At 42.0% G+C, this 23,972-nt stretch overlaps 1 protein-coding gene across 1 annotated transcript in view; it reads left to right on the top strand.

Annotated features, from left to right (window-relative positions):
- LOC138792901 (sodium/hydrogen exchanger 2-like) overlaps positions 1-23,972 on the top strand; it is a 50,473-nt gene that overhangs the window by 14,190 nt on the left and 12,311 nt on the right. Inside the window, exons 3-4 of the mRNA XM_069970977.1 lie at positions 13,628-13,878; positions 18,626-18,843. Coding sequence (XP_069827078.1) covers positions 13,628-13,878; positions 18,626-18,843 — 469 coding nt within the window. The remainder of the gene's footprint in view (positions 1-13,627; positions 13,879-18,625; positions 18,844-23,972) is intronic.

Below are 23,972 nucleotides of genomic sequence, written 5' to 3' on the forward strand. Positions count from 1 at the left end.
GCTTGAATGGCTCATTGTGTTTTATCCAGTAGTAATATTAGATGGTAGGGGGGATATATTAATTTAGGAAAGTGGTTAATTCTCACGTAAGTCTGGTATACAGTGGGGAGTTTTGAACAAGAGCAGCATATCCAAACACTGGTCTTACCTTAAGTGCTACCTTTTCCCTCACTCCAGATTTATAATGAGGCGCAAGACTCTCAATGAATCTGACGCACCTGAGGCCACTGCGGGGTGTAAACTGGTGTGAGTGTAAACTACAGTTTATGCCTATGTGCAAGTGTAAATTGATCACAGGGGAAGGGTACATCCCTTTTGCACCTTGCTGTGCATCCCCGCGGCCTGTGCAGTGCAGTCATGGTAAAAAGGCACACATTTCTGTACACTTTGCACAATAAATTTCACATTTTGCTGGGTCTAAGTGCACCTTTAATAAATTGCCATATATTTTTGTGACAGTTTTTATTGTTACTTGAGCCAAAGAGGTGAGTGGACCCAAACAGAAAGAAAACTATATAGAAAAGACCATCATTTGTATACACTGCTGTGTTTGGCTCAAAAATCTGCCTGTGCCTCATATGGCTCGGTACAAAACATAGCCATAATACAGCCTTGGGCAAATGTCCTTAAGGCTGGGTTCACACTACGTATATTTCAGTCAGTATTGTGGTCCTCATATTTCAACCAAAACCAGGAGTGGATTAAAAACACAGAAAGGCTCTGTTCACACAATGTTGAAATTGAGTGAATGGCCTCCAGTTAATGCAAATATTTGCTGTTATTTTAAAACAGCTGTTGTATTAAAATAATGGCCGTTATTTACTGTTATATGGCGGCCATCCACTCAATTTCACCATTGTGTGGACAGATCCTTTCTGTGTTTTTAATCCACTCCTGGTTTTGGTTACAATATGAGGACCACAATTCTGACTGAAATATACGTAGTGTGAACCCAGCCTAAAAGGTTTTTCTTGAGGCAGTCAACAGTCGGTAAATACTCAGGAGCAAAACGGATGTCTTTCATTCTAAACTTATTGATATTTTTTTAGAATGAGTGATACAGTCAACCATGCAATTTACTGCTATTAAATCACACTTTGCTTCACTTAATTGGTAAAAGTTTAGTTTGTGACGTTTTTAAGTTTGTTTGCTTCCAATGTTTAGTGAAATGCAATGAATGAAACTAGAAAATCTTGCTTAGCTGTCCTCTCATCCAGCAGGTTGTACAATGTCACTAAGGCTCTGTGCACATTGTGTTTAACATATACATTGGGAAAACATCTCAGCTCATACATTAAACATATCCATAGATTCCCATTTACCCAAAGAGCGTAATTTGAGCCTCTGTTCAGCCAGTATACAGTGTCATATGTTTATATGCATAAATAGAGTAGAATACTCTTAAAATTGTACAGAATGAAACCATTCCCCTTTTTTTCTAACACAAAAGTATTACTTCTAGAGGGGAATGTAGAGTCCGGGCCCTTTTACATTAACAGATTATCTAACAGAATTTTTTAAGCCAAAGCCAGGAATGGTTTTCAAAACTGGAGAAATCTCAGACTTTCCTTTATTACCTGTTCTCTGTTTATAATCCATTCCTGGCTTTGGCTCAAAAAAAAATCTGTCAGATAATCTGTTGGTGTAATAGGGCCCTCCATCTACATAGCTGAAGGCAATCCATATGGGATCATATACAATGTGCCACTATACAGCCTTGATGGACCCAGCCTTGCCATGTGTCACAGTGTTATAGCAAATATATCCCACAAAACTCCTGAAACTCGACTAGGCGTGTATATTTGCACGAGCAGTGTTATCAGTTTGCATCATATTCATGCAAACAAATCTGAAAATAGTCTAGGAGTTTGAAGTAGTGACTTACTACTATATTATATTTCCTTCAGTGACTGCTTACCTTTGCCTCAATTCATCTCTCTGACAAATAGCAGGACATCTAGAGGATATCTACATGCTGCACATATCGAATCCACATGGAAATAGTTTGGATTTTCAATCTGATGCATGTCAATTCATGTTGGGGAAAAGCTGAACAGACTTCAAAATCTGCCATACTATAAATTCATATTGTTGTCGTTTTTGCTGCCGAATCCACAGTTAGGGTCTGTTCACATGTGGCACAGAAGCATATTTAAATTTGCAGATTTTATGCTGCAGGTATCAATGTAAGGAAATGAATATTGTAGTATGCCATACTGCAGAATAGTTTTCCATTGATTTACTTTATGAAAATGAAAGATTGAAATAGATCATTTTTTGTTTGACAAACACAAAAATGTGATTGGCCATATTCATTAGGGTGCATTCACACGTACAGGATCCGCAGCAGATTTGATGGTGCAGATTTGATGCTGTGTTCGGTTATTTAGATGTAATGTAGCATAAAATCTGCTACTATACAGTATGTGTGAAGCTGGCCTTAAAATTAATTAAATAAAACAGAAACAGTGAAGAAAGAAAAATGCAGTCTGAACATTGCCTCAGAAAACAAATGCACAGATTAGAGCTCATTATATGAAGCGCGTAGACATATCTTAAATCAAATGTACCAGTTCAGTTAGTGAATTTTTTTTCTTACTACCTCATTAGTGCCGGCGTGGAGATCGTGGTAGCAAGGTCCATTTTTAAAATGCTGCCCAGTTCCCACGATTGGCACTGGCTTCTTCTTCATGTGCACTTTGGCCCGCTCTATGCATTAGTAACGATATTGTAACGATATTCCCTCACCTCAGAGACACGCCTCCATGAGAACAAAGTCTGGCCACATCACCGAGGGGAGGGGGGCAGGGACAGGGCAGGGTTTGAAAAATGGACCGAGCCACCGGGATCTTCGCACCGGCACTGACCAGGTGCCGAAAAACAATTCACTAATCGAACTGATTCGCTTTAAATGGCGTTAACAGTTTGTGACCCAGAGGAAGAGCAGATTTTGAGAAAAGCCCTTTTACTGTTCACAAGTAAGGGGTTAGAATATTATTTTATTAAAACTGTTTTAATCTGTCTACCAGAAACATAGGAAAGCAGAATAGTATCAGTAAAGGAATATTCATCCACTAGTTCAATATCCTGTAGGGAATAGTTAATCCTCTAAATTGGAAGGTTAAACATTTCCATCACTTTGCATGTCAGTTCTTATAGTACCAGGCAGTATTTGTTTAGAAGCAGGCTTGTGCCAGAAATACTAAGGCACTACTGCATGTCATTGTGTACACAACTTGCAAAGAGGAAATAAAGTATGATGCGGTGTTAAGAGGCACATACCGCCTGTACTGTATAACTATTAACTTTATCATCCTTACACAACGATATCTGCCAACATATCACTGTTACACTGAAGTATGTGTAAGACAGGAATGTAATGTGGCCTGCAAATCATTTAAAAAGTCCCATTAAAAAAGTAACATAGTAAAAAGCCTTAGATGAGATGTCAGTATTTACTGCATCTCAATGCTAGCGCATCAAAATACTTAAAGAAATAACGTAAAGGCTTTTGCAAGAGCAGTTTAACTACAGTGTCAATGTCAGTTGTTTGCTTTACTAAACCATTAGACTATACAACAGAGTTAACTGGCATTACGACCAAAACTTTTGCATGGGGGTGCAGGATGTTCACTCCTAAAATCGTTTTAGGACATTTTTAGAATTAATGTTTGGTCGCATCACCGAGTTACGCTTGATGTCTATCTGATTCTATTTGAATTATTTGATCATCTTTTTTGACACCATAGTTTATAATTAAAACAACTTACTAAGCCCTATAGCCTCTGGCAGTAAAGCCATGCTTGTTGCATGTGTCATGGTAGTCATGACCTTATTAACAGTAGTCGTCTTGTAAGTTTACTTTGGGGCTCAGGCATAAAATTGCAGATAAACATCTGACAGTAGGAGTAATAGGCTGCTAATTCCTTTCCTGAGGTCTGATGTTGGGAAAAAAAATAAAAATTGATCTGAACTCCCTACAGAGGACTGATCTGCAATCAGAGACACTGGCTGACAGCTGAGCCAGCAGGAGGCCAGGCAGCATTGATTATTTATAAAGAGAAGGGAGGAGGAAGGAGTGGTGAGGCATAAACATCTCCTCTTTGACACTTCATTACAGTAGGATTGTGCATAATCCACTGCACAGACAAATTATCAAAAGGTAGCATGCTCACTAGGGGACTACCAAATACAGCACACTGTCAGCACCTTAGGGTGCCTTTACACAGAGATTTATCTGACAGATTTCTTAAGCCAAAGCCAGGAACAGACTATAAACAGAGAACAGGTCATAAAAGGAAAGACTGAGATTTCTCCTCTCTTTAAATCCATTCCTGGCTTTGGCTTCAAAAATCTGTCAGATAAATCTCTGTGTAAAGGCACCCTTAGATAGGGTCCGGGTGCTGATAGATTCCCTTTAACAACCCATGTACATGAGCTGCACTAGTCACATACAATCCCTTTAAGTTTTTCCCTATATTTTTTCTTATCATTATAGTCACATGACAGCATAACACAAACAGAATGAAAGTACTGTACTGCAGTCAAAAAGGAAATTTATAATTTTTTTTAAAGTTTCAAAATTGTATAAATATACACCCAAAGTAATAACACAATGGGTTTAAGGCTTTTTGTATTCCTGCACACAAAAATAATGTAAATAGGGAAGACTTTTTTTTTCATCATAGAATTGTCTTGCATCCCTTCTGAACCTCTGTAGATGTCTAGAGCTCAAACCAAGGTACAGAACAACTTAATCCTTGCTGGCGTCCTGCAGTGCAAGCTTCCTTGTTAGGCTCTCACTTCCTTTATACTTTTATTGTTAACTCCTTGTGGCTAATCCTGCAACTTTACATGTAGAGAATATGCAGATACTGATTTCTTACATTAGAGTCTAATCCAATAAATAAGTGTGAGAGCTGTAATAGGACATGTTTGGACTACAGACAGGAGAGGGTCGCTCTAAATTTTCTAAAGCTGTAAGCCATATCCAATGTGGTCTCCAAGTCTAGAAGACTGCATAGTTACACCTTCATTTCTAAATATTTTTATGACATAACGCCAAAAGTCATTCAGAAGTAACTCTCTGCCTGGGGAACGCCTGGAAAACATAGATATAAGGGATATACAGTATATATTGCTTAAAAAAAAAAATCTGATTCACTCATCTCTAGAATCTATATATACAATATATCACTAGAAAAAGAGGAACTTAAAGGACAACTCCCACGAAAAATTTTTGTTGGCTTATTTAACACACATTACAAAGTTATATAACTTTGTAATGTGGTTAAATGCCCGGTCTGGTCCCCTTCCCCCACTTTCCGCCCCCCCCCGGAAGTTAAAGAATGTATACATTACCTATTACGATTGTCAAGGTCCTCTTCTCCCGGGCGGCATCTGGTGACGACGACGTCAGAGCCGGGGGACGGTCCAGGTCTTCTTCCTCCTCGGCGTCTTCATTGAAAGTGAATGGGAGAGAAAAGGCTGCTGGTGCACATGCGCACCAGCAGCTTTTTCATTGGCTGGAGCGCATCACATGGCTTCCAGCTTGCTCAGCCCTGATTGGCTGAGCTTGCTGGAAGCCATGTGATGCGCTCCAGCCAATGAAAAGGCTGCCGGTGCGCAAGCGCACTGGCAGCCTTTTCTCTCCCATGGGCCCGGAAGTAAGAGGCATCGCTGGACGCAGGTGACGGTGAGGTGTACAGCGGGCGAATGGAGTGGCGATCGTCACCGGAGGGATGGTGAGTATGGTGTCTGTGTTTTTTTTTTTTTTTGGGGGGGGGGGGGGGGGTCCCGCCGGAGTTGTCCTTTAAGGTAAGTGCCATTGGCACCTTATCAGTGTCATGAATAGCAATAACATAACTACACTCCAGTGCTGTTCTCCTGAAAAAAAAAACAACAAAAAAAAAACATTTTCTCCATGGGTCTTTATATAAAAAAAAAATGTTTATTTTCTTTTCCTATAGCCTCTCCAATGTCCTATTATTTGTGAGGTCCATCATTTCTTAAAGCTTTCTTATCAGCCACTTTTGAAGTAACTTGTTATATATGATCACATCAAAGGTCAACTTCTACATTATAATAAATTGGCGTACAAATCCAGAATAAAACATGCTTTCAAAGGTGACCAAAGCCTTTAAGAACCTATGTGTTATTACATTACTTTTCACTACTTATATAGATCCTGACTCATAGACGCATAAGTGTCACTGGCTGTCATCCTAAATAGTAGACACACTTGTCATCAGATAAATCCTAACCTGTTTCAACTATTAATGCAGATGGAGAATTAGTTTTTCCTACAGTATATTATACTACTATACAGTGTCTATGGTAAAGATTATAAGATATGGAGCCAACAGAATTCTGGAAGATTTTAACTCATAAGCCAGCAACATTGTTAATGGAGTTCTGGGTTATAATTTAAACTGTAACTCAAGACCAGTACCAGATTCTGTACTGGAAAGTGCTGAATTATTCCAACTGCTTGAAAGGAAATCTACTGTTATCTAAAAAGCTATAGCTGACAATATCTTCAGCACATTCTTTATTCAGTTACTACATGATAGTTCCATACTGCTAGCCTGAGCTTCCTGTAACCAGTCTTACCTGCTCTACACTGAAACTCACAGTTGGTGAGATGAAGAAGTTTCATTTGGCTGTCATCAGTATATTGTATTTGGTTAGCTGCAAAATCTATACACCAGTGAAGGCTCTTTATTATCCTTGTTGTGTAGAGGAGGCCCTTTTATATGAACCGATTATCTGGCAAATGGGCGTTCCTATGAACCGAATAAAAGGCCCAGCAATCAGCTTATTCTGCACATTGTCCAGTCTATACAGGGGATGTCAGCCGATAACAATGAATTAAAACTTAGCGATCACTTATGTGGCCTGGCACATAAACAATGAATGATGCTTAAAAGGGGTATTTGATTCAATTTAAACTTTCAATATGTTGCTGCCCTGGCGGAGAACATAAGAAACATGCTATTTTTATCTTTCTGCGCTCCCCTTTGTCCTCAGTCATCTTTAGGTCCCCGGTCCGCCGCAACACCGATATGAACCGCCGCGATCCAGCTGACAGCTGCATCTAAACTGCTATTTATCCCCCATCCCTGGTGTCTAGTGGGCAGATCACCCCCCCAGACCATACCAACAGAGCACCAATCTAATGGATCGGTGTTCTATCATTTACGCAGCATTGATCTCAATGGGAGATCAATGCTGTGTATATAGAAGTCTTCTAATTACTGTGTAAAAAATTAATTAATTAATTAATTCATTAATAAAAATTTAAATCACCCCCCTTTTCCCATTTTATAAATAAACATGTTTGTTATCGCTGCGTGCGTAATCGCCTGAACTATTAAATTATCACATTCCTGACCTTGCACTGTAAATAGTGTAAGCGTTAAAATCTGTCAAAATTGCCCAATTTTTGGTCATAAAAAATGTAATAAAAAGCAATCAAAAAGTCGCATATATGCAATCAAGGTACCGTAGAAAGTACAGATCATGGCGCAAAAAAATTGCATTTTATTTTCAATTTCACTGCGCAAATATTTTTTCCCGATTTTTGCAGCATATTTTATGGAAAAAATGAAGTCTGTCAAAGTACAAATTAGTGTCGCAAAAAATAAGGGTTCGTATGGGCCTGTAGGTGAAAAAAAGGAAGTGCTACGGCCTTTTAAATGCGAGCAGGAAAAAAACAAAAGCGCAAAAATGAAAATTTGCACAGTTCTGAAGGGGTTAATAATAGCATTTTTAACAAGCAAAAAAGTTTGGAAGAGAGTGTGCATCAGGAAGGCCTAAAAGGTGATTCTTGACGTTCTATCCCATTTATTTTTACATTGCTATCTTTTCTAACTTATAAAGTTACATTAGTTTGTTTATGCCTAGTAAGGACTTTGTTCTGATTCATTATAGTAGGCATTCAGGTATGCTGAATAGGGAAGACTGCACTCTGAGAAGTTATACAATAGACTTACTGTTCTGGATCTTGAAAGCACTTTGGTCAGTTTGGTGCTTGTACAGGTTGCTGTATTATTTTGTGTTTATGTAATTACACATTTCTTAGAACTGAATTTAAAAAGAAGAAAAATGAATGTAACCCTCTCGGGACCAGGCCAATTTAATATATATTTTTTTTAATTATTTGCCTTTACATGGTCTGCTAATAACACTTTTTTCTAATTATCAGCTATTTGAAGCCTTGTGCTTATTGAAAAAAGGTTGTACTTCACTAGAACATGCAGATCCCCACCAATAAAATATTCTGACATATAACTATAACTATATATACACTCACCGGCCACTTTATTAGGTACACCTGTCCAACTGCACGTTACCACTTAATTTCTAATCAGCCAATCACATGGCGGCAACTCAGTGCATTTAGGCATGTAGACATGGTCAAGACAATCTCCTGCAGTTCAAACCGAGCATCAGTATGGGGAAGAAAGGTAATTTGAGTGCCTTTGAACGTGGCATGGTTGTTGGTGCCAGAAGGGCTGGTCTGAGTATTTCCGAAACTGCTGATCTACTGGGGTTTTCACGCACAACCATCTCTAGGGTTTACAGAGAATGGTCCGAAAAAGAAAAAACATCCAGTGAGCGGCAGTTCTGTAAGCGGAAATGCCTTGTTGATGCCAGAGGTCAGAGGAGAACGGGCAGACTGGTTCGAGCTGATAGAAAGGCAACAGTGACTCAAATAGCCAACCTTTACAACCAAGGTAGGCAGAAGAGCATCTCTGAACGCACAGTACGTCGAACTTTGAGGCAGATGGGCTACAGCAGCAGAAGACCACACCGGGTGCCACTCCTTTCAGCTAAGAACAGGAAACTGAGGCTACAATTTGCACAAGCTCATCGAAATTGGACAGTAGAAGATTGGAAAAACGTTGCCTGGTCTGATGAGTCTCGATTTCTGCTTAAACATGACTGAGTTCACTGTACTCAAATGGCCTCCACAGTCACCAGATCTCAATCCAATAGAGCATCTTTGGGATGTGGTGGAACGGGAGATTCGCATCATGGATGTGCAGCCGACAAATCTGCGGCAACTGTGTGATGCCATCATGTCAATATGGACCAAAATCTCTGAGGAATGCCTCCAGCACCTTGTTGAATCTATGTCTCGAAGAATTGAAGCAGTTCTGAAGGCAAAAGGGGGTCCAACCCGTTACTAGTATGGTGTACCTAATAAAGTGGCCGGTGAGTGTATAGTAGATACCCTTTAACTTCTGGTTTTGGCCCTTACGCGTGGAGCATGGTCAAATAAAAGCTGAAACTGGTAGATTTTTTAAATTCTTTTTTGCCCCTTGGTTACTGTTGTTTCTAAATAGTTAAATAGTTGTGGTCTGGATGTTCATGCCCAGCTCATGTCTAGAATGAGCTGGGAGCTCAGCTGGATGCTTCTCTATCTGACTTTTGGCTCTCCCTCTCTTGCTGCAGGAGACAGATCCTATAGTGAGTTACATGAAGCCTGTCACTTGCAATAAAAGAGGGCACTGAACTGCGAAAGAAGCACTTAGCCAGGCGCTTGCCCTGGCTCATTTTAGTGATCAGTGAGATTCGAACGCCCGAACCTTAAATGATGAAATCTATGTCAAAAGTTTGTTAACAGTAACACTTTGCAGAATCCAGTGTTTTAGCAATATAAGGATTCATTCCTTAAAGGAGAAGTCCAGTGAAAATTTTTATCAAAGTATTGAATTGTCCTCCAAAAGTTATATAAATCACCAATATACACTTATTACGGGAAATGCACATAAAGTGCTTTTTTTTCCTGCACTTACTACTGTATCAAGGCTTCACTTCCTGGATAAAATGGTGATGTCACTACCTGGATAAAATGATGATGTTACCTCATGGATAACATGGTGATGTCACGCCCCGACTCCCAGAGCTGTGTGGGCTGTGGCTGCTGGGGAGGATGATGTCAGAGAGATGCTCAGTGTCCCCCTTCCATCATCCTCTCCAGTAGCCACAGCCCGCATAGCTCTGGGAGTCGGGTCGTGACATCACCACGTTATCCAGGAAGTGAAGCCGTGATGCAGTAATAAGTGCAGGGAAAAAAGGTCTTTATAAGCTTTTCCTGTAATAAGTGTATATTGGTGATTTGTATAACTTTTGGGGGCAATACAATACTTTAATGAAAATTTTTTGCCAGACTTCCCCTTTAACCCTATAGTGAGCAAGCGCCCATCATAGTCCATTATCTTCACAGTGCATTTGATTTCTCTGAGTCCAAAAGGGGAGGCTCGTTGGGACATCTTAACTTTCTCATCTGACTGTACGCTGCGGCCTAGCATTCCTCACGTGTTTTGCGTGATACATGTATGCACGTCATTGCGTATATATGCATGGGTGAATAAAAGATATGCTAATGCTCCGCTCCGCTATTATGTATTTTACGCTTTGCACCTGATAATCTGTACACACCGAAACGTACGCTTCTACTGTACATTCGTTATTTGTTTGTGAATGTTCGGCAAACATGAACCGATCACGATCTGTTTTTTTATGTTCCTATTTGGGATCCGAACCTAACATTGGAATAACATAAAACATTATAACAACCTGCGGCTGTCTACCTCACAGCAGGTCTCACTATAATTTATGTGCTTGTTGAGTACACAATGCATTGGAAGCAACTTAGCTCCTCCTTGGGGCACAGCAGCACAGTGCCTCTAGTGCCACAATGTCTACCAGCAAATCGCTAGGTGCATTCAAAAGGTGTCGGGTAAATATAGTTGTTTTTTTTACCACCATTACATAGCTTATAGTTCTTTACATTGCAACAACAACTTTCCAGTCACCAGTCTTCTATGATGTATGATTAACATCTCTCTCCCTATGCATATGGTGAAAGCTATCAATCACAGATGCAGGGAGTCTCATGAACATACCATATACCTACCTCGCCGTTCTGGCATCATGCTGCAATACTACAGGTCTAGTCATAATTTCAGCTTAAATTTAAATGTATAAGGTCCTGTAGTGAAAAGGTAATACAACTCTTATTTTGTTTCTATAATATCATCACCATTGCTTACCCATGTAAATAACTCACATGGGTCAAATAAAATAATGATGGATATTAAAACAATGGCTCTAGATCTCAGGTGTGATGAGTAAGAGATAAGAGAAGAACATATTAAAAGTTTTTCCCTTTGGCAACATTTATTGAGCTATGACTTTATAACGTGAGCAAAGTTAATAATCGACCAAAGATGCTAGACACAACCATCGTGTAACTTCTAATAAATCACCATGCTACAGCACCTAGCCAGTGTTACAATATATACTGTATATGAACTAACTAAACTGAAGGTAAATTAAAAAAAAAAAACATTATATTTAGAGTTTACGTAGATTTTCTGAGAAGAATATGTGATGTACTTAATATACAGTGGGACAGTATTTGTCCATGGGCAAAGATTTTGGTTAAACCTCCCTCCTGCCTTACAAGTACTATCCAGTACTAACCACTCTATACAAGTTTCCAACTCTATATATGTGGGCTACACGTGACAACAAAGTCCTACAGCAGAAAGATGTGTAGATGGCATGCTATGGACAATGCGGTTACCATATTTACAGGAACCAATTACAACTGAGCTCAAATAACCAAAGTCTGGTAAAACAATACACTGAGGAAGACTTCCTGACAATGGTTATGTATCCAGTAGTACACTTAAATAATACATGCACGTGAATAACTTATTCATTACTGTATAGTGCTCACAACATCCACTTGTTATTTCTTTTTTGTCTAAAGTATGTTAGGTTTATCTTTTTGGTTATATTATTGGGTGAAGTCTATCCTAGAAAAGTATGCTTTCTATTCTATTAAAAAAAGGGGTTGGCCCCTTTATAGTAAAAGTTGTTCAGTGTACAGTATTAGTAAATTTACTCACAGCACTTACTGGCAGCAGCTCCCTGTGTACCTCATAGAACTAAAATCAGACTCCTCTCCTTCAGATTGTGCTGTCCTGCTCTATGGTGATTCTGTCCATAAGATGGAGAAGCATGTGACCATGTCCCGTCCTCTGTGTCCATCACTGCCCCTGTATATGCCTAAAGGGTATGTTCACACTGAGTAAAACAGGCGGAATTCCACAGTGTATCCTGCCTCAGTGTGTCAATGGGACTCCTCGCATGCCTCCGCTCAAAGAATTGACATGTGAATTCTTTGAGTAGAGAACGGTGGAGAGTGGAGGTGCGTAAGGCATCCCATTGACACACTGAGGCAGGCGGGGCTTCGCTGCAGAATTCCGCCTGTTTAACTCAGTGTGAATGCACCCTAAGGAGGACACAGAGGGTGGGAATGGTCACTGGCTTATCCATGCTGGCCTTCTTATAGACAGAATCCATAAGATTCTTCAAGGGGGAGACATCATAAAGCTGTCTCACAGTGTGGTGCCTATACTTACACAAGTCTGTATGGCTTGTAACACCTGTAAATGAATTAATCAGCCTAAAGAAAAAACAGTCGACACTGCTAAGTTACTTCATTTCTTTTCAGACCAGTACTAATGGGCTTGTGTTTAGGTGGTGCTCAGCAACATCCACAATTGTATCATCTAAAAGAAATGATCATGGTTAGAGATGAGCGAAGCGGGTTTGGGTTCAAGTCCATCCGAACCCGATCATTAGGCATTTGATTAGCAGTGGCTGCTGAAGTTGGATAAAGCTCTAAGGTTGTCTGGAAAACATGGATACAGCCAATGACTATATCCATGTTTTCCACATAGCCTTAGGGCTTTATCCAACTTCAGCAGCCACCGCTAATCAAATGCTGAAAGTTCGGGTTCAGATGGACTCGAACCCGAACCCGGTTCGCTCATCTCTAATCATGTCACTCAGCAGCATTTTTTGAGCCGGGATTGTGCCAAGAGAAGATATCTTGTTATGTTATTTTTAGAGCAGTGTTCAAATTGCAGACACAGAACAATGAGCGTTTTGCACCACCTGTGCTTTGTCAAGGCCACAATGGTTGTGGGCCTGACAAAGCGCAGTTCGCGTGTAGCGTTCATTGGTCTGTCTCTGCAATTAGAAGTTGCACTATTGCACTAGGAAGTGCCCCATTTAGTGTCTTTATTTCTGGCCTAAATGGGCCTTGTGGCATAAAAGAAGAATAAAATCACACAGAGCTAGTGATTACTACCATTGCTCCCTCTGCTAGAACCACTAGCAGAGCAATCAGCGATCGATCACCTCTGGTTCTGCAGAGGCTGCTGCTCAGACATCACTACTGACAGCTGGCCTCCATTGGTGTACTGTTTATTCTAATGCATAAGAATACACATGGAGCGGAGGGAGCATATGTATGTTGGTGACAGCCCCTGATCAGAGCGGGGTAAGGGGAATCAGGGCTTGGACAGCCCTACAGTTCATGAAATAAACGTCAGTAGCAAAGCAGAGGGGCCTGTCACTCCTTTCTGCTACAAATCAATATATAATAGTAAATTAAATAAAAAATACATTTATTTTATTAAGTTATGTTACAGAATAATATAACTTCATTAAAGCAATGTATAAAGCTTTATTGTAACTATGAATTTGCCCATTTCCAAATGTTACAAATTATAACACCTGTCTCTCTATTTGTTTTTAGGTACTGTACAATTTATTCAAATCATTCTGTATGATGAAAATAATTGGAACAACAGACATCCTATCTGGAGTGGCTAACTTCTTTTTAGTGGGAATAGGTGGTGTTTTAATTGGTGTCATGTTTGGATTAGTAGCTGCCTTCACCACCCGATTCACTCGCAATATCCGCGTGATTGAGCCGCTTTTTGTCTTCCTGTACAGTTACTTGTCGTACTTAACTGCTGAAATGTTCCACCTTTCAGGCATTATGGCGTAAGTATTTAGTTACAGATTTTTATTACATACTGTACTTTCAAAGTTATGCTCTACTTTCTCTACTTTTTATTTTCCAGTAGTCAAAAACCCAACACATCTAATCCTCTTGATTATGTACTTCTATTAGGCTCAAAACACAGGGTAGCTGATAACTTGTGGATCAGTAGGGGTCTGATCACTGGGATCCATGCCAATCACTAGAATGAATGGAATGGTCTCACTCTCTATGTAGTGACAGAAAAAAATTCAATGTTTGGCCATCCATAATGTCTCCTATAGAGAATGAATGGTCCCTGTTCTTGAGCTTGTGTGGGAGAGGATACCAGCGATTGTACCCCTGTGATCAGACAGTTATCTGACTGCCTTCTCTCTGTGAGGGCTCAGATGGCCTGGGATACACAGGACTTCCTGTTTTCTGACTGTTTCCTGTTTTTTTGAGAAATAAATACAGGCAGAAAAAAGGAAGTGCCGTGTTTTTCATGATAACTAAAAAAAAAAAATGAATGTAAATTGCAAAGCTGCTTTATATCACATCTACTGTTGATATAGATTTTAAAAAGGTGACACTTTTTCATTAGCTTTTTTTAAAAATTTTTTAATTTTTGCTATTAGGGTATGTGCACACTACGGAATCCTGACGGAACACTCACAACGGATTCCACAGCTTGCGTCCGCTGGTGGCAGCGCGCATCTCCGCTGCTCCCATAGGCTTCATTCTATGGTTGACCATATTCTGCTGTCTGCCCAAAGTATAAACCCGCTCATTCTTCAAGCAGAATATGGAAAACCATAGAATGAAGCCTATGGGAGCAGTGGAGATGCAAGCGACCGCCAGCGTCTGCGAGTGGGTGCGAGTTGCGGAGCCGGTGGCAGGTGTTCCGTCAGGATTCCTTAGTGTGCACATACCCTTACAGAGGATTTTTCTTGGTGATTTGCTGAGAGGGATTATATGGGAATATCCATAGGATGGTGCCCAAAAAAATGACCATGTGTTTGTGACTGAGTACCTTACACTTACTGTGCACTCTCTTTTGCTTCAAAGTCCAGTTAGCACCTAGAGACCTGTTTCTATTAATTATTTAATTATCAACCATTTGCATGGATGCCTCACATACATGTAATATGTGTACATCTACAATTATACCTGTACTTCATCTAACAGGGGTTGTGATCTATTTGATCATACTTATAGTGGAGTGTTTAAGATGAACTACAATTTATCCAGATTTTTGGGAGATTTTGTTCTTGTGTTATAGTGACTCATCTGCTTCCTTTGGCTTCTTTAATAAATCACAGTTTGGCTGTACTTTTGGCTCTCACATTGTGATTAAACAGGTTTCAGGTTTGCAGCGAGTGAGAAGAGAGAGGGGCGATGTGTCAGTATTACACAGACTCTGTATTTTAGGCCATTAACTACAGTACTGTGTTTTTCAAAGCCTAAAAATACTCAGGGTTTTTTTTACTTTAAAAATAACGCCACACCTTCATGTATGCAGAGTTCCTGCAATTTTTACATTTAAATGAGATGTAAAAAGTATCATTCCTCATTGTATCTCTGGCATAGGGATATGTGCTTCCAATAGAGTTTTAAAAATGGGGGTGGGGGGGGGATTGTTAACACTTTGCTGAAGCAGTGCAGATGTGCAGTGATGTATTTTCACATTTATGCTGGTATTTTCTATCATGCTATACTGTAGGTGCTCAGCTCTGAAGCAAGTAGAATAAGTAACTAAATGTTCTATCAGTATTATGGGGTACTGGTCCATCTGCAAAAGTGAAATGCAAACAAATTGCAAAGAATGTCCCGCAAATACAAATTGTACCTAGCGCCTCGTCCCTTTATAGATTGCTCCAGAAACTGTCAGTCCTGTACTAAGAAAACTGGCCACATCTGGTATAGCCTGTATCTTTTAGGCTTGTTTGGCCTTTACTTGTGTTTACAGCTTTTAAAACAGGTAGAAGCTGCAACGCACATATAGGGAGAGTTATCAAACATGGTGTATAGTGAAACTGGCTCAGTTGCCCCTGGCAACCAATCAGATTCCACCTTTAATTCCTCACAGACTCTTTGGAAAGTGTAAGGTGGAATCTGATTGGTTGCTAGGGACAACTGAGCCAGTTTCACTTTACACCACGTTTCATATATCTCCCCCATAGACTTTATTGTCAGCCATACTAGTTCCCAAAGGGCTACATTCTTTGCTACCCAGAGGATTATCTTACCTTTTTTCACAGTTCACTGTTCTTGTAACCTTATATATGTCATTTAGCATTCCTATGGGGAATGTTGTAACACAAAAAAAAAAAAAAAAAAAAAAAAAAAGGACTGCTCTCAATACTTTTATGAATATATGAATATGAGTGCTGTCATATAAACACATCAAATATGCCATAACCCCTGGTCACGAAAGCTCTAGTGTAACCAACATGTCATGGTAGCATATGAAGAGTAAGTGGAAAACCATTTCATTTACAGATCTCAAGTAGCAAGTGACAGGTACAATCAGTCATCCTCGTAATCTTATCTCCTGAGCATATAAACCTTTATTACTTTTTCTTAGTGCCTTCATTAGTTTTTATGACCTGAAAGTAATTCAATGGAGCCCAAATAAAGTGGTGCTTTGAGTGAATGAAGGGATCTATAAGTGGCACAATCCTAAAAGATGTCAGATTATTTTATAGATTTTTTTCAGCCAAAGCCAGGAATGGATTTGAAAAAAGGAGAAATCTCATTCTTATCTTTACGACCTGTTCTCTGTTTATAGTCTGTTCCTGACTTTGGCTGAAAAAATCAGAATCTGTCAGACATCGTTTGGTGTAATACAGCCACAGAGCAGCATAAACAATAAGCTATGACAATGTTATACTCTATATGCAAGAAAATAATACATTTACAGCTGGAATAGTTACACAACGTTAAAGCGACTCTGTACCCACAATCTGACTCCCCCCCCCCCCCCTCAAACCGCTTGTACCTTTGGATAGCTGCTTTTAATCCTGGGGTCCGTTCGGCAGGTGATGCAGTTATTGTCATAAAAAACAACTTTTAAACTGGCAGCCCTGTGCCCTTTGGCCGTGGCTTAGTTTGTGTATGCATTAGGCTAGCACAACCTCTCCGTCCCTCCTCCCTGCCCTCTTAACCATTTTTCCTGTTCCTCTGCAGTGAAAACTACACAGGTCCCTTAACGATCCAGCCCATGTGCAGAGCTGACACAGGTGATGAATAGGAGGCAATATGCCTGAGCATTCCTAATGATCAGGAGGGTGGGGAGGAGGGACGGAGAGGTTGTGCCAGCCTAATGCATACACAATGTAAGCCACGGCCAAAGGGCACGGGGCTGCCAGTTTAAAAGTTGTTTTTTATGACATTAACTGCATCACCTGCCGAACGGACCGCAGGTCAGAATGTGGGTACAGAGTCACTTTAATGATGCAGTTCCATTCAAGCCCAGATCCTTATAGTGATATTAAAGGGGTAGTGCGGCGCTAAACAATTATTCACTAAATAACACACATTATAAAGTTATACAACTATGTAATGTATGTTATGTTAGTGAATGGCTCCCTTTCCCGTGTTTCCCCCCACCCACGCTAGACCCGGAAGTGTAGTGCTCTATACTCACCTGATCCGTGTCGACCCCCGTACGCCATCTTGTGACAATGATGTAATCTTCGGGCGGGCGGCCGAACCGATCCGACCGTCCCTCGCGCCGGCCACCCTCTGCCGCGTCATCAGCTGCTCAGCCGCGATTGGCTGAGCATAACTGTGCACAGCCATTCACGGCTGAGCAGCTGATGACGCGGCAGAGGGTGGCCGGCATGAGGGACGTTCGGAGCGAATCGGCCGCCCGAAGATTACATCATTGTTACAAGATGGCGGACGGGGGTCGACACGGATCAGGTGAGTATAGAGCACTACACTTCTGGGTCTAGCGTGGGTGGGGGGAAACATGGGAAAGAGGCCATTCACTAACATAACATACATTGCAAAGTTGTATAACTTTGTAATGTGTGTTATTTAGTGAATAATTGTTTAGCGCCGCACTACCCCTTTAAGATAACTAGCTTGAGCAAAAAATGTATGTTCCAAATTATTTTGTTGTCAAGGGGATCTTCGACTCAATAAATATTTTGTAGCCAACCACTGGCGTCAGTAGTCACGTGGCATACATAGAAAAAGAGATCACTGAGGCAGTGATACTTTGCAGTGTACAGGGCTGTATCTTTCATGAGGTGAAATGAGTCTAATGCCCAGGCGACTGATTTGCAGGGTTTGTAAATTTCCAGTTAACACTTACATCTGTACAAATCTTTAATCTCTCTCTCAATTATATTTATAAATAGAACACTTAATAGGATACTAAAGTTTATAATGGTACCCGCCTATATTTACAGATTTGTATAGATTTTATCTGTATTTACAGATATACAGATTTGTATTATTTAAAAATTGTAGATTAGTTGCCTGGGCAGGATACTTTTTACATATGTGCCCGGGGAGGGGTGAAGAAGAACAAACACACATCCACTAACCTTGCTGGCAGTCACATCACCCCCAGTATTATGAAGTAGCTGCACAGCAGGGACTGGAGTGGCATAATATTGGAGACAGCATGGGAGTCAAGAAGGTAAGCGCCTGCGTGTGCATACCCACCCTGGGCGCATATATTAGTCCTGCCCAGACAACCCCTTTAATGCAAGACCTGATATTATAAGGGTTTTGACACTGGTCTTTCTGTTTCAGAATCACAACTTGTGCAATGACCATGAATAAATATGTTGAGGAGAATGTGTCTCAGAAGTCGTATACTACTATTAAATATTTCATGAAGATGTTGAGCAGTGTCAGTGAAACCTTGATCTTTATCTTCATGGGAGTTTCCACAGTTGGAAGGAACCATGAATGGAACTGGGCCTTTGTTTGCTTTACTTTGTTATTCTGCTTGATTTGGCGAGCGATGGGTAAGAATGAGACAGAAAGGGTTTCATAATATAACCTGGCATGTTACATATATTGCTTTCTTACTCCTTATATCATCACTTTACAAGGGGGATGTATACAGTATACTGCAGATATCACTAAGTAACTTCACTTATCATGTTGTATGTGTGGACAGGTTTACTTAGAATAATTCTCTGCTGCATTGTTATAGCCTCAGTTAACACTGTTGATGTAGGCACACCTTATGAATATATGTCTCCAGGGAAAAATGTTTTTATTTTTTTTGCACATAACTTTCTTGGCTCAGTCATGGATATATTATAGACCACTATTTGCCATTACTAAGATCATCACATTTTTTCTACATTTCCAATCTTCCAATCAAGATCACTCTCTCTCAGTTTTGGTACTTTCTTAGTGGTCCGTCCTCCATTGGATAAGACCACTCCATAACTAGCTTGGTTATATACCAGGTTACTGCTTTTCTGACCAGTCATTCTCCAACTTTTCTGCATGCCAGTTCTTTAGTTTTCATATATACTCTCCAATGTGCCAGACTGCTGCTTCTCTGTCCATATTCTGTTCTCCTATGTAGTAGATTATTCTTAACCTAAATTTCCAGTTTACCACATTTCTTTTTTCCCATGATTTAGTCAGATTAATTATTCCCAGCTTTTCCATCTGTCAGAATCCTCTTTCCTATATACTCACATTGCAGATTACTCTTTTCACAGTTTGCCGATGTAGTAAACCTCTACTGCCTCAAATTTTCTTTCTGCCATACCCTTTTTTCGCCAGTTTTCATTTGAGCTTGCCCCCTCCAATTTTCCTTTGTTACCCAATCCCTTCCTACCTTTGTTACATGCCAGATATTGTCTTCCAAACTATTATTATCTGTGAAAATCTAATTTACACTACCAAAGAATTTTTAGCATGTGAAATAAATACTAAAATACTATTGAATCGGACTGAATTCAAAAAGAACCCAGTCCATTGTTCTTCACGCTGTGGCTTAGAAGCAATGTACATGCGCCTCACTAGCGGTTGGCAGCAGCAGATATTATTGTGCGTTACTTACTTATTGCTTAAAACCTGGCTCCAGTGTCAAAATCATATGGCCAACAGTAACAACAAGAGCCATATAACCAAAACATTGTTTAGCTTTTCCTCATATAGCAGGAAGTTGCCACTAGAAGATCTCTGCCACCTAGGGCTCATCCACATCACAGTCTGGCCCTCCACTGCATGTATACTTTGGCAACCTGTCAAAATCAGCTGCCCACCTATACTCACACACAGGGGCGTAGCTAATGTCTCCTGGACCCTGGTGCGAAAGGCCCCCCCCCCCCTCCTTTCACGACCAAGTGATGCTATTGTTGTGTGTGTGTGTGTATATATATATATATATATATATATATATATATATATATACACACACACAGTGGTGCCTTGGATTATGAGCATAATTCGTTCCAGGACCGTGCTTGTAATCCAAATCCACTCTTAAACCAAAGCAAATTTTCCTATAAGAAATCATGTAAATGCAGACAATTGGTTCCACACCCCAAATATATTTATTATTCTGTACTGTACAGTAATGGAGAGGATGGGAAACACAAGGGCTGACAGAGACTGCAGGGAGCATGAAGGAATGAGCAGGGCAGATGTGGGCACATACATGCAGCGCTCTCTGTCCGGGGAGAGAGGGGTTACAGCTATGGAGAGATTACCCCCCCCACAGTCCTGTCCCCTGATGTAAGCCCCAGCCTGAAGGGGATCTGCTATGATTTGGAAGGTGTTTAGAGTACAGTGCTGTAGACCCCGCTATGCAGGCCATGCCTCTTCTCCACTCGCGCTCCCACCCAATACAGGAAGTTCTTAAACCAAAGCAATGCTCTTAAACCAAGTCACAATTTTGAAAAACTGTGAGCTCTTAAACCAAAACGCTCTTAAACGAAGTTACTCTTAAACCAAGGTACCACTGTATATATATACATATATATATATATATATATATATATTATATATACACACACACCAAGACAGATATTACCTATTACCGCCATACTGTTACCGACCAAATCCTGTATACTGAGACCAATATTACCAGTAATACCAGTATATAGGGAGGAAACATTACCGCCACACCACAACCACTACTATCACCACCATATTGTTACTGACCAAATCCAGTATACTAAATCACCTCATCCAGTCATATAGAGGTGGCCCCCAGCTCTACACAGGCTCTATACACCATATACATTACTGTGCAGTTATATCAGGTGACTCACAGGAGACGTCTTTTCTGATCGGAGTTCTTCCCTTTTCATCTTCTTCTCCATCCGTCCTGGGCCGTTATGAGAACTTCTCCAAACCACGAATCCACAGAATCTGCCAGACAGACATATTAGGCTCCTCACTCTGACACCATCTCCATCTCTCTACACACTGCACATCTGTACTGTCCCCTTTACACCCTCATTTAGTGGGTAGCCCTGACTCTATGTGACCTCCTAATAATATATGCCCCCCTCTGTGTATTCCCTCTCCCCCTATGTTGCCCCCCCAAATAGATGGCCCCCTCTACCCCCTCCCTTATAGATGGCCCCCTCTCTCCTCACCCTCCCTTATGGATGGTCCCCTCTCCCCCCACCCTCCCTTATGAATGGCCCCCTCTCCCCCCACCCTCCCTTATAGATGGTCCCCTTCCCCCCCCCTCCCTTATAGATGGTCCCCTCTCCCCCCACCCTCCCTTATAGATGGTCCCCTCCCCCCCCCCTCCCTTATAGATGGTCCCCTCCCCCCCCCCCTCCCTTATAGACGGTCCCCTTCCCCCCCCTCCCTTATGGATGGCCCCCTCTCTCCTCACCCTCCCTTATGGATGGTCCCCTCTCCCCCCACCCTCCCTTATGAATGGCCCCCTCTCCCCCCACCCTCCCTTATAGATGGTCCCCTTCCCCCCCCCCCTCCCTTATAGATGGTCCCCTTCCCCCCCCCCCCTCCCTTATAGATGGTCCCCTTTCCCCCCCTCCCTTATAGATGGTCCCCTTTCCCCCCCTCCCTTATAGATGGTCCCCTTCCCCCCCCTCCCTTATAGATGGTCCCCTTTCCCCCCCCTCCCTTATAGATGGTCCCCTTTCCCCCCCTCCCTTATAGATGGTCCCCTTTCCCCCCCTTTATAGATGGTCCCCTTCCTCCCTCCCTTATAGATGGTCCCCTTTCCCCCCCCCACCCTCATAGATGCCCCCCTCCTTTCCCCCCACCCTCATAGATGGCCCCTCTTTCCCCCCCCACCCTCATAGATGCCCCCCTCCTTTCCCCCCACCCTCATAGATGGCCCCTCTTTCCCCCCCACCCTCATAGATGGCCCCCTCCTTCCCCCCACCCTCATAGATGGCCCCCCTCTTTCCCCCCACCCTCATAAATGCCCCCCTCTTCCCCCCACCCTCATAGATGCCCCCCTCCTTCCCCCCCACCCTCATAGATGGCCCCCTCCTTTCCCCCCACCCTCATAGATGCCCCCCTCCTTTCCCCCCACCCTCATAGATGGCCCCCTCCTTTCCCCCCACCCTCATAGATGGCCCCCTCTTTCCCCCCACCCTCATAGATGCCCCCCTCCTTCCCCCCCACCCTCATAGATGGCCCCCTCCTTTCCCCCCACCCTCATAGATGGCCCCCTCCTTTCCCCCCACCCTCATAGATGGCCCCCTCCTTTCCCCCCACCCTCATAAATGCCCCCCTCTTCCCCCCACCCTCATAGATGCCCCGCTCCTTTCCCCCCACCCGTACAGGCTGATAAAAAAACAAAACTTAACTCACCTGACATCGCGCTCCCACGTTGATCCTCACTCCTTCGATCTGTCCCCGGCTGCTGCGCGGCTGCTGGGGGTGTCGCGTCTTATCCCCGGCAGCGCGCGCATCCCAGAGCTCCCTGCGCGCCGGAACCGGAAGTCAGGGCCCAAGGCACGCAGGGAGTTCTGGGATGCGCGCGCTGCCGGGGGTAAGATGCGACACCCCCGGCAGCCGCGCAGCAGCTGGGGGAAGACCGAGCCAGGCTCTTGTGACCGCAAGCAAAACAATGCTTGCGGTCACAAGAGTGATTGATCGGCGGGCCCGGTCGCGGCGGCGACCCCCGCGACCACGGTGGCTACGCCACTGCTCACACAGACAGCCATGGGCTTCATTTACTTCCATGACCCAAATGTAGTCAGCTAGTGAATGTGTTTGGGTAATTTCCCAGACATACATGAATGTACATGAGCACATTATGTTTTTGAGTCCGAGTAAAAGCTCATGTAAGGCTAGTTGACTACCATATTTTCCAGCTTATAAGACGATCCCAAACTTTTCTAGTTAAAATATAGAGTTTGGGATATACTCACCGTATAAAACTACCCCTCTTCCGAGGCACACCAGATAAATATTAATAAAAAACAAGGGCAGCCAGACGGGTGATAGAGGAGTGTTTTTCTGGGCACAGCGCCACCCTACCGTATCTCTTTTTTCCATACCCAAGGCGCCTGCAGCTTTTCTCTGCCCTTCATACGGTTGGTGCATACAGCGTCTGATGCAGCCGTTTTTCCCCAAAGAATGTGGCGACTGCAGATTCTACAGTCCGGAAGTTTTTCGCCCTATAAGACGACCCCTGACTTTTGAGAAGATTTTCTTGGGTTAAAAGTAGTCTTATATGCAGGAAAATACTGTACTTTTGGGCCATTAAAGTAAATGGGTGCAGGAATAGGTTGACGGCAAAATTTTGCAGGTTGCTGACAAATACACTTATTGTTAATGGATTCTGTACACTGACATTTTCTGTTCACTTGTTTCATATGCTGGTTGGCACTTTGCACACACTAAGGGCTGTATTACAAAACCTGACAGGGGCACAGATCTCCTAGATTACTAATCATTTATCAAACCTATTACATGGCTCTGTATCGGGTACCCGGGGCTGCATGAATGACCAGTTCTGTCACTCATGAGCCATACATGTCCTATAACATGGGCCATAGTACATACAACTTTTAAACCTGTCAAAACATTGGGGGTTAGCTGATGAATTAATATTTGCTAATTTTTCGGCCTATAACAAAGAAGTGAGTAGGGGGATGCCTACAAATATATTCATCTGCAATACCAGATAGTC

The sequence above is a fragment of the Dendropsophus ebraccatus genome, chromosome 5, assembly GCF_027789765.1.
Source record: "Dendropsophus ebraccatus isolate aDenEbr1 chromosome 5, aDenEbr1.pat, whole genome shotgun sequence".
In the NCBI taxonomy this organism is placed as follows: domain Eukaryota; kingdom Metazoa; phylum Chordata; class Amphibia; order Anura; family Hylidae; genus Dendropsophus; species Dendropsophus ebraccatus.